Source organism: Brachyistius frenatus, unplaced genomic scaffold, assembly GCF_029030835.1.
Source record: "Brachyistius frenatus isolate BFR_SWC_R1_liver_20210118 unplaced genomic scaffold, ASM2903083v1 Contig_230, whole genome shotgun sequence".
NCBI lineage: Eukaryota > Metazoa > Chordata > Actinopteri > Embiotocidae > Brachyistius > Brachyistius frenatus.
This window is the reverse complement of record NW_027210829.1, coordinates 192,533-204,238: the sequence shown is the minus strand read 5'-3', so window position 1 is coordinate 204,238 and position 11,706 is coordinate 192,533. Positions and strand designations below refer to the sequence as shown.

At 40.0% G+C, this 11,706-nt stretch overlaps 1 protein-coding gene across 1 annotated transcript in view; it reads left to right on the top strand.

Moving 5' to 3' along the window:
• The first annotated feature begins 1,372 nt into the window (after positions 1-1,372).
• fgfrl1a (fibroblast growth factor receptor like 1a) overlaps positions 1,373-11,706 on the top strand; it is a 68,028-nt gene continuing 57,694 nt past the window's right edge. The window contains exons 1-2 of the mRNA XM_069720031.1: positions 1,373-1,840; positions 3,251-3,351. Coding sequence (XP_069576132.1) covers positions 3,291-3,351 — 61 coding nt within the window. The 5' untranslated portion in view covers positions 1,373-1,840; positions 3,251-3,290. The remainder of the gene's footprint in view (positions 1,841-3,250; positions 3,352-11,706) is intronic.

The window sequence follows — 11,706 nt, the reverse complement described above, 5'->3', positions numbered from 1 at the left end:
AATGATCACCTCTGCAGGACAAGGTTGCGTTTTCTTGTATCACCAGGAGATGGCACTGTAGCTTTAAAATGTAGAATACAATACAATACAATACAATAGAACATAGTAGTGGTGATGTATATGTCATTATCATTTTAATGATAATATACTATATAATCCATATATATATATACACACTGTCTATCATTACCTTAGTTGCTTTGGCGATATTGTTAACCGGACATAAAGGGAAATTACTTTGAAATACAATATCATTTGATTATAAGGGTTATAAAACTATTCTCTTATCTTTATGAGGCTCCTATTATTTGACAAGTTATTGTTATTGAATTATATGCACTAATGCAAGCTTACCCAAAGGGCCTCAGATAATGACAAAGGTGATATCGAGTGATCAGAGCAGGTGTTGGACATCAGTGAACTACTTTTCAGCTGGGGAAGAGTATTCGTACCTGTTTGGAGCTCCACTGACAAGGAGGCGTGATGCAAAGTCTGCAGGCCAATTTACTGTAACAGAACAGCTTCAACTTGTCAATTGCTTGACAATATCCGTATATTTTAAACAGACTTGTTTTTCCCACGTGTGATATTTTCATTATTTAAAAAGGGTTATTTGTTAACCTATTCATCTCATATATTTCTTATCAACACCAAAAGACATCTTCAGAAAACAAACTTTTTTTTTTTTTTGCCGCACACAGCAGCCTGTACAATTTTTTATTTTTTTTTTAAATCATATTGCTGTGATAAAGTCTAAATGCCACGAGGTGTCAGTGTAGGGCCATAATGTTTCTTGGAGCAAGCTGTTGAGAAACGCATGACTGTAGCTGCTCCATAGGTTTATTGAATAGAGTTTAAAAAAAATTACAAAAAATTTAATAAAATTTTAAAATATATATATATATATATAATACAATACAATACAATACAATGCAATACTTTTCTTTTAAAGAAAACATGGGCTATATTATATAACTACTAATTTACTACTTCTCCGTACTCTTATCACTACTACTACGCATCCTGCCGCAACGACGATAAATAATAATAATAATAATAATAAATAAAATTGATAGGCTAACTAATTTTGATTTTGAATAATAATCCTCTTCAAGTCTCTTGGTGTAAAGCGCACGTCATTTTTTTCTGCACCTCTTCCGTGTCGAACAAATGATTGATTATGATAATTTGAGTTATGACCCCCTCCCCACCATTCTGGACCTCTCCAAATTTGTCCTGCACGTTCCTGCTCTCTGATTGGTCCGCTCCCTGATTGGCCTGTGTTCTGATTGGCTGAAAGTTACGTGCTGGGACAGTCAGTCGACAGTTTGTTTTCTCGCCTGCGGCTGAGCTTTAGACGGCGAACCGCTGCTGGAGGCAATGGGGATATAGAAGTGAGGGTTTTTTTTATATTTTATTTTATAGACACATGTCTGAATAGTTACGTAAAGAGGCGAGAATGTAGATAAGAGTTTTCTTTCTCTCTGTCCTTCTTTTCTTTTCCCGGTCCCCTTGCTGCTGTTCGAGCGGTTCATGCGGACTGTCATTCAGAAATACTACAGACACATTTGGAGCGCTCACGTGTTTGACCTAGCTCATGTATTTGATATTTTTCCTACGTTTATTCTCATATTTTTTCGCAAGCTTAGGTGCAGCCTTCCTCCTGTGCTTTCAGTTGACAGTGGCGTGTCAATTATTGTCGGTTTGAATCACGGAATAAGTTTTCGAAATCTTAAAAGTCACTGGAAAGAAGGTGACGAACTTTGTTTTGCGGAATAACGGCATGGTGTACATGCAGGTAACATACTGAGGACATCTCATCACTGCTGGAAACTGTACAGTAAGTCTGACTTTACTTATTAGTCCAAATCACTGTAATATCGGTCAAATACACCCACGGGGGTCTAAATGTTTGTCTGTCACACTTTGTGGTGAGTTTACAGTAAGCTTTTATTCATCTCCCAAGTTTCCTTTTTATTTCATTTCTTTCTTCTATTTCATTTCTACAAAGTTTTAAAGTTTAATTTGGTCTCTTTATGTCGTGCTCTTCATTCATTTTCAACAGTGTTAATCTACAGAAGTGGTGACTTTCAGATCAGAAAGTCCGTGTCTTTGAGAAGAGTTGCAACCTGTGGCAGCACTTACACATTTTTGACCAACAACTTTAAAAAAAAAAAAGCATATTCACACAGTACATTATGGTTTAATAACGGAATATTGATGTACCTTCGTGTGTGTGACTGCAGAGGAGCAGGCTTTGTGTTAAGTATATCCGAGTTTATTCAAGAGATCAGCATGTAGCTGAGTGAATTAATGTTTGGAAACACATTAAAGCTCCTATCTGGGATCCTCTGGAGGGCTTTCCTCCTATTTCAAGAAACTTAATCTTTCATTTCCAGCTACTTTCAACTCCTTTTTAAAATGCTTGTTAGGAATTTAGGAAATAGATATTTATTTCACCATCACAGTAGCATCAGCAAACTATTTTATGCGAATAAAATGTGGCTTTACGCTGCTTAGTTGGACAAATCTGTGATCGTCACATACTGCCAAATCAGTTATCCTGCACTTTAAAGTGTGTAGCAGCTTGTAGTGAGCTGAGGCGCTGAGGATGACAGATAGTGATCAAAGGTGCAACATGTGAAATATTGAAATAAGATATGATAAGATTTTGGGAAGAATTTATGTGGCAGAATGATTAAAACCACTGTAAGGAGAGACATATGGACAGGTGGACAGAATAAATCTGCAAGGAAAAACACTCCGACTTGCAGAAAATCCTCGGACAGATTTATACTTGTGTCTGGTCAATGACGAACACCTCACTTTGTTCTGACTGCCATGGGCTAGATCAATAAACGAGAAGACGCATCTCGCTCAAAAGAAGAGATTATGGTGAAACATTTTGGAAGTGAGCGCTTGGATCCTTATAAGACAGTCCAGCATTATCAAGTTATTCCTACTTTTCTCAAATTCAAGGCAGGGTTCCATATAGATGTTATGTGTGAATTTCGTTGCACTGACTGCTATACAACACATCGAAGGAGCCAATCCGATGGTAAAGTAATGAATGTGGGCACAGAGACAAGACAGTAATGCTGATAGGGAATGATTCCTGTATGGAGTGTAACCCCCAAAAAACGGAGAAATAATCACTCGGTATTTTCTTACTTGATATACTTTAAAAAGCATTCTCATATCTATTGTTTTTTTTGTTTTTTGTTTTTTTTGTTATTTCATTTTCTTTCAGATCAAAGAGGCTGAGCATTTATCTTCCTCATTTAAGGAACATGGAGCTTCTCTGGATCTACCTGTTGCTGGAGATGGTCTTAATGTCCACAGCTGTCAGGGGTGAGTAACAGAAGCACTGATTTCCACAGATATGGAGCGTTAAAGTCCAAAATATCCTGAAGGCAGGAGGATAAATCACTGCAGATGGTGTTATGATCCACCCGCACGAACTTTGAGAAGAAAAGTCTTCCCAAAGTTTGTGCTGTAAAATTAATTTTGTAAATGTTTTTTTTTACTGTTGCATCCTCTGCCACATCACCTTCTCATCTCTCATTTTGGTCTCTCTTTGAAATATGTACAAACGCTTGTCCTCGGGTGAACTTTACTTTACGAATGTGCTTTAGCTCGTCGGTGAACTGAATCGTTATTCGGTTCTTTTCCCGTATTCTTGCACCCGCCTGAGTGATTCAGCTCCTGGCTATTTTAGGATACTACCATGTTGTCAGTAGAGTATAATTCAGTATTTCAATTTGAGTATTTAATTGTACAATTCCACAGGCAGGTTAGTCATCAGGGTCAGCTGTGGAGCAGCAACTTCTGTGCTTTGCACGCCACTGTGTTTTGTTTTTTCCGATGAAGCTAAGCAATATATAAGATCAACAACAGCTCCACAAGCTGTGCATAGATGAGAACGATCACCTGCCTGCAGGCTTCACGAGCAGACAGTTGTGGAGTTGGCGCCCGTTCCTGAGATCACACCGACGATGAGTTTTTAGTGGGAACAAAGCTACATTCAGTCAGGCAAGGCAGAGCCAGCATGTAGACACGGGGCCGAAAGTAAACACAGGGCCATAGACCGCAAAGAGATGAGATTAGATTAGCCTATTAGGGATGTTTGCTGTACAATGCCACAGCATTTCCTCCCCCTCTCTGCCTGCAGTCTGTCAATAAAACCAGGGCAAGCAGCAGAGAGGGACAGAAGGCGAGGGGTAAGGGAAAATAGAGGAGGGAGATGGAGAGTAAGAAGAGAGAGAGGGTGGAGGAGAGAAAAAGGGGGCCCCAGGACTTGGGGGGTGAGGGGGGAGGGGGGAGATAAGAATGGATGATAAAAGAGGCAGAAGGGAAGTAGGGAGGAAGGAAAAAAGGAACTAAGGGGCATGAATGAGGAAGAAAAAAGGAGGGGAAACATGGTTAAGGGAAGGAAACAGATTAGAGGGGGGTGAGGGGAGGTGTGAGGGAGAGGGCAGGGGAGCATGAAGAGGACAGAGGGAACAAAATGACATTATGTACCTATTAGAAAGTAAAGTTTTCCCTTGTCGTGCAAAAAGGTAAACTTGAGTCGCCAGACAAAAGTTTTCTCTTGGTTAACGTACAGTATCAGCGCAAGATAAATCTATCTGAAGCTGCTTTTGAAATGAGTTTATAGAAATTAAATTAGGATGTTTTTGTGCCTCCCAGTTTTTACTGAAGCTTTACAGGCAGCTGAAAGACATCTATACTGCATGTGTGTGTGTGTGTGTGTGTGTGTGTGTGTGTGTGTGTGTGTGTGTGTGTGTGTGGAGGGGGAGGGGGGTGAGTGGGATGCTGGGTTTTAGTCGCCCTGTGGGCAGAGGTTACCTCTGTAATTGTGAATTTGTGGTTTCAAATTTGAGTGATGCAGCATGTTTTCTATTCTCTCTCCGCATCTCATCTTTATGGTTCCCTGTTTACAATCCGCAGTGTAAAGTTGAACCAGGCATTGTGTATAAATGGGGGATTAGAATGCAGGAAAATGCAGATTCTTCCGAGTGTTCAGAATCTTAAAGTTTTTAAGGTTTAAAAAATAAATAAGTTTATTTATTTATACAAAAATTTATTTGCCAGAAATTCTGTCCAATCCCAACATTATTTTTACTGAACAGATTAGACAAATTAAAAGGATGCTCGAAAGCTTTCCTAAATTCTGTCCTTTTTGGCATAAAATAATTCAAGTCAGAGCCAAAGTTAGCAGCCGAGGTCGAACAAAATCTGTTCACAATTTCCACAGCCTAACTTGCTTACAGATGTGTCATCGTCAATAGGACTTTATATCCCCTGATGTTGCTTCCTCAGCCAGAGCTCACAGTGAACAGTGTATTGACCAGAAACAACCTACACAAACAAAGGCAGTTTTATAAATTAAACAGCTTTCACTTCAAGAGAAAATACTATTAAATGTACTACATTGTTTTATAAAGGCTCTGGTAATTTATTGACCGTGTTATTGAGAACCACAACGGAATGATATAAACTTTAGCTGTGGCCAAGTGGCCCTCGCAGTGATCTAAATTTAACCACCGAGCAGCTTTACTATACAGGTATGGTATTAAGGACTTAGTGCCACCTGAATGATAGTTGTTGAGGACAAACACTAAGTTTTCCCACTGTAGCTTAAAGAAATAGATATCAGAGGGAACATAAAAATACCATATTCGTTCTTTAAAGACCCTCAGAAAACAGCCTCTGTGAAGGTGGACAGCAGTCTTACACTCTCAGCAGGATGTCGGCCAAGTCAACTCTACAATGATTGCTCACTTCTAATCTCAACTAATTGCAGCAATGTCCCCGAATACAAAAATGTTCAGGTCCATTTGATATGTTACTATAAATGGGTCATGAGGTAAGTCACCTCATGATTACAATTTATTGTCTTTAAGTACAAAATTCCATTAAAGATTTGATAAATTTAATAAAACAGATTATTAAGAAACCTCCTCCCACTGGCTGGTTTGTTGCATTCTCAACTGCACTCGAGGAAGTGATACAGGAAAAGCATTTCTATTTGTGATTCCGATATCCCAAAGAAATATGCATACCAAACAATGAACAATCACAAGTTAAATATTGTAGGACACAACAGGACATTTAGAACTGAAAACATGGGCTCTTTTGTGGCCTAATTTTTCAGGACAGTCCCTTTTGCCCACATGATTCAGCGACGGTAAACGTGAGCTATCGTATAAATCCAGGAAGTTAAGTTTCTTACCTTGCACCTTCGTAGAAGCTGTAAATTACCACATGGTAAAAGAGAAAAGTAATGTAAATGTTTTAATTTCACCGTGGATTAATAAACACTGCGTTAAATGGAAGTTACTTTTCGCTGGGTGTCCTTGGAGCTGGTGGAGGCCGAGCCTCAGACGGCACTGAATTGAAGTAACTGAGGATCTTTGTTGAACTGTAAAGGAAGAGATTATGAGAAGAAATAAGTAGATACAAGCAAGACAGGAAGAGCAGAAGAGATGGGAAGACTGATATGAAGATGAAACATTTATGCACTGATTGCAGCAAGATGTAGAGTCACATAACCTGTGCTCCTAAGGCTTACACAACTGCACTGTTTGAACCACTGTCTGGGCCTCTGTGTGTGTGTGTGTGTGTGTGTGTGTGTGTGTGTGTGTGTGTGTGTGTGTGTGTGTGTGTGTGTGTGTGTGTGTGTGTGTGTGTGTGTGTGTGTGTGTGTGTGTGTGTGTGTGTGTGTGTGTGTGTGTGTGTGTGTGTGTGTCGTTGAGCATGAGACTGAGCAGCTGAGAGATTAGCATTCTCGCCTGTTAGCTGAACGGCATTGAGCTGGATTTCAGGGGTCAAAAACTAACAGTAGGCAAGTGCATTCAAGGCTACCTGCACCTCCGGTCAGAGTTCTGCTCAAGAGCGAAGAGTTTAATTCTGGTCCATCTTAAAAAATAAATACTTTTCACACTGTAAAAAGCAAACGTCTGACATTTCAGGAAATGTGCTTATTTTCAACAGTTCGATGACGTGGTTTACAGCACTGTTGTGTCTCTATGGTAAATATAAAGCTTCGGCCAGCAGCTCAGCTTGGCACAAAGACCAAAGAGAAAAACCTGGGTCGGTTGTTGTAGGCAGTTACTTGCGGGCACCGTGACTTCCTGGAGTCTTTGCTGGTTGCCCGGCAACCTCGCGGTGACAACAAGACTCCGGAACCCTGTAAACAAGACCACAACGTTTTGTTTTTACCGTGGAGCTTTTGTACCGGGGAAGCAAACGAGAAATCACGTGTCAACAAATTAACTTCAGTAGTGCCGGTAGGTAGATTCTGTTACTGATCAGACTGACTGCTTCCATCTGTTTCTGGAAGTGAATTTGTTTCCTCGCTGTTGCTTCATCGTCACAGTGCGAACATGAGATTGTTAATCGATCTTCCCTCAGCAAAAAGGAAAATAACTACATCGCTCAAAATGTTGAACTATTCCTTTTGAAGCAACACCTCTTGTTTACTACTTCTACATGTCCATAGTTGCCACAAGTACATTTTTTTTTAAGGGTTTATGAAAAGTTATGAGTCCAATTTACCTCGGCATTAAATCATTATATAGATATAAAAAACATTCTGAAGAGCTGATGTTGCATTTTGAAAAAGGGTTTTTACTTGCGCTCGAATGGAAGAACTTGGGTAAACTGTCGCTTCTTTCTCAGAAGTGATGAAGACACCACTGATGCACAGTTAAAAAATTTCCCCTCGGGGATTAATAAAGTATATACCTACCTACCTACCTACCTACCTTAACCGAGAAATGTTAGACATTTGAAAAGCACTGAACGGATGCTTGTTTTCATGTTTTTTTGGTTCTTATGCGCCTGTTCATTTGTTTACGCATGCATAGATACGTTAATTACGTGATGAGAAGTGCCACGTGTACGTTAGAGGGTTATCACCATGTCAGATGGTATTTACATAAGCCAGCTGTTAAACGCTTTGTGATCAAACAACTGGAGCAGGCCAGACAGGATAATAATAATGTGATTATAGCCATTAATCTGTCAGTTTTTGTCTTTGCTTATACCATTTTTGCATCTTTCTTGTCTGCATCTTCCACTCAGACTTGGAAACAGATTCAGAAAAGAAACAATATATGCAGGAATGACATGATGAGTGCGAGTTTCTCTACATGGTTTCCTGATGGACCGTTTTGTGTAAACAGTCTCATGTTTTCCAGGTGACGGTGCCATATAAGACCACCCATTATCTAGACAAAGGGAGAGGGTTCATTTGTTGTTATAATAAGCGTAAAGAGCCACAAACACATTAAATATCCATCTTGACTCCAGAAAAGCAACATGGCAAACAGACACTGAGAAACAGAGAGAGACAGAGACAGCGGCTCATCATCTCTGCACACAATGACAGGCAGAGAGAGGACAGTGTAAACAATCGCATACACAGATGCTGGAAACTTATACAAATAAAAAAACCGCTACCCATAAATATGACTTTACACATGTAAGAACACACACACACACACACACACACAAAGACCACAATCACTTAACAACCGTCTGTCCCACACACTCATTACGGAGGAATGTAATTAGCATGCTAACACTAACAATGATACGTAGGAGAGAATTGTGGTTTGGTACAGAGGACTGAAAAGAAAGGCACATTGTCATCAGAGGTGCATAAATAGCAGGGCTTTAAAAAAAAAAAAAAAAAAAAAAAAAAAAACTGTCGACAAACAGACAGACAAGTGAAGGGCTACGACTTACAATTATTTTTCTCGTCTACAAATTTGTGGCAGATCGGTTCAGAAAATGTCAGCAAATTGTGAAAAATTCCCATCACAAGTTCCCAGAGTCTGAGGTGACGTCTTTAGACCTCTGTTTTATCCAACCACCCATCTAGTACACCAGAGAAAGATGAATTGTGCGATAATTTGTTGTTTTATATCATTTTAAATGGAATATTTTGGGTTTCAGGCAATTGGAAGGATAAAACAATTAATTTGAATGATTATGAAGGCCACCCCGCCCCCCAACACTGAAAGTTGAGGTCATAAATTGGGTCAGTAAGTACTTCAGTATGGAAAGTGTTGGCCTGGGTTGTAATTTGCAAACAGCACTGTCTACAACTACATAATCAGTGAATGAAAAAGCATGAATCTTCAATGAATCAGGTCAATTTTATTTGTGTTTGCCCACACACTGTCTTCTAAAAAAAAAACAGAACTTAATCACTTCACTTGGAAATAAAGAACCTTGTGGTATTGGTGAGCATCTGCCGGTCTCTTTGTGAGCAGATGGGTGGAGGGAGATGTAGGAGGAGGAGAGAGTCTTGATTCCTCCTCGAGTAAACAACTGCATACCACAGACAGATGCTTCAAACAGACAACTTTACTTCATTGTAAACAGACACATTCATGGACTCACATCAGTAAATCTCCTCCACCTCATTCCTGCTCTTTAAGCATGCAACGCGCTCCAAGTCACAGCTAACTCTCATAAATACCATTTGACATGCTGATAACCGTTACACGGCCCGGTGGGACTTTTACATGCCAGCCTCAGTGCTCGTAGTAGAAACGCTGAAATGAAACGCATTAATGACGAAAATGTTCATCAGAATACACAGATGAGCGTGTTGTCTCTTGCATGGGACCCACATTTTATTATACAGCATTTTTTAGTTTTGGGACAAACGCATTTTTTTATACCCGTGAACTAAAGATTTTTTTCTGTTTGTGTCCACAGTCAGATGCTTAAAGTGGAAAGCAAAAAAAAAAAAATCTGTCCATTAGGTGACTTCTTCTGTTATGCTGCTGAATTCATTATTTACACAGTGATGCTTTTGTCTTCTAAATGAGATGAAGAAACAGGCTTGTGTGTGTGTGTGTGTGTGTGTGTGTGTGTGTGTGTGTGTGTGTGTGTGTGTGTGTGTGTGTGTGTGTGTGTGTGTGTGTGTGTGTGTGTGTGTGTGTGTGTGTGTGTGTGTGTGTGTGTGTGTGTGTCTTTGTTGATTATGAGGTGATTAACAGACAAAAGGAAGCTTCAAAGGGTCCAAATTACTCTTTTATTTCCTCTTGTTAAACCCTAATGTCAGGGCCAAATGTTGTGGACTGTTTGGATAAGTAGGGCTGCCAAAGAAGTCCAAGTGCCAAATAACACAATTTGTCACAACTGAAAGGAGTCTGAGATTTCTAAAACCTCCTATTTTCTGAAGTGCATGACCTAAATGTTGTGAGAAATAATCGTACATAACGTAACATACAAAGTAAGCAGCACTGATGTGAAGCCATTTGTAGGGAACAGACTGGTGAAGGTGAGGAGCAGCCTTTCGACACCTGCACCCACCCCCACTCCCTTTTTTTGCAGCCACTGCTCCGCAGCTCAAGAGTTTTATTGGGCCTGTTAATGTTAAAGGCTATTAGCCAACATTCAGATAAAGTCAATGTTTGCTTTGACTTTGCTAATGGTGAGGTATTAATGGGGCTGTCTGGACGTTCTCTGCGGGGGTTTGGCAGGGTGTCGCGGTGATGTTAAAGGTGGGATGTGTGTTTGTGGAGGGGGTGCAGCAGAAAGAAAAGCAACAGAGGAAGATAAGATAGGAAAGGAAGGCATTGTGGAAAGAAGTAGTGAGAGGCAAACAAAGACATTTAACAATGATTTTAACCTCTTAACACAGTTTCTGCCCCTGAAGTGGCTTCATGACTTTAATCAAATGGAAATATTATCGATGTCTTGAGCATAATTGTATTCATACTGCGCTGCATTTCCCAAAGATTCAATGTGACACATTTGGCATTTGTAGGAACCTTCATTAGAGTAAATAAAGTACTGGAAAGAATGAGTTTTAATGAGGTAAGTTTCTAACCCAGGAGTTACACTGCATCTAAAAGACAGAGAAGATCAATTAAAGGCAAATTAAATTGTTAGAACCAAACTGGGAATACAGCATAAATGTGTCCTACAATATATGAAGAAAAAATGAGCTTATAATAGCAGTGTTGGGACGATATTTACAATAAGTCTTCGTTAGCGGAAGGATTTCAGGGTCAGGAGGGGAAAGAGGAAAAATGCTCTTTAAAGGCATTCAAATATTTCTTATCAATTATATATTTACATTTTCCACTCCTCATTTCCACTTTCTAGGATCCATTCGCTCCATCATATTCAACACATCCATGTGTCGTATCTCTTTTGCATTCTTTTATTTGCCTAAATCTGTTGTTGCAGGCAGTTGAGGATTTAATTGTTTCTTTTGAATCTGACTTGATATTCAGATTTACATATTTTGTGGTTTCCCTTTTTCTTCCTGCTCTTTCTCTCCCTCTCTTTCTCCCCCTTAGCTTCTCTCTCTCTCTCTCTCTCCTACATAGTGCAGTATTGTGTGGGTCATGGCGCCACAGTGCTGTATTGTGGTCTCAGTGGGGTTGGGGTATGTTTGGTCAACTCTACAGCACAGTGGGTCAAAGGGCAGCCAGCAGATCAGGGAGGGGTCAGGGAGAGTGTGTGCCTCCGTTGGTGCACACACACTGTGTGTGTGTGTGTGTGTGTGTGTGTGTGTGTGTGTGTGTGTGTGTGTGTGTGTGTGTGTGTGTGTGTGTGTGTGTGTGTGTGTGTGTGTGTGTGTGTGTGTGGTAGGGTCAGAGAAAGCACTGGCTGGCTCCAGAGGAGACTGTAATAACACACCAGGAACCCCACAGGACAACAACACTCACTGTG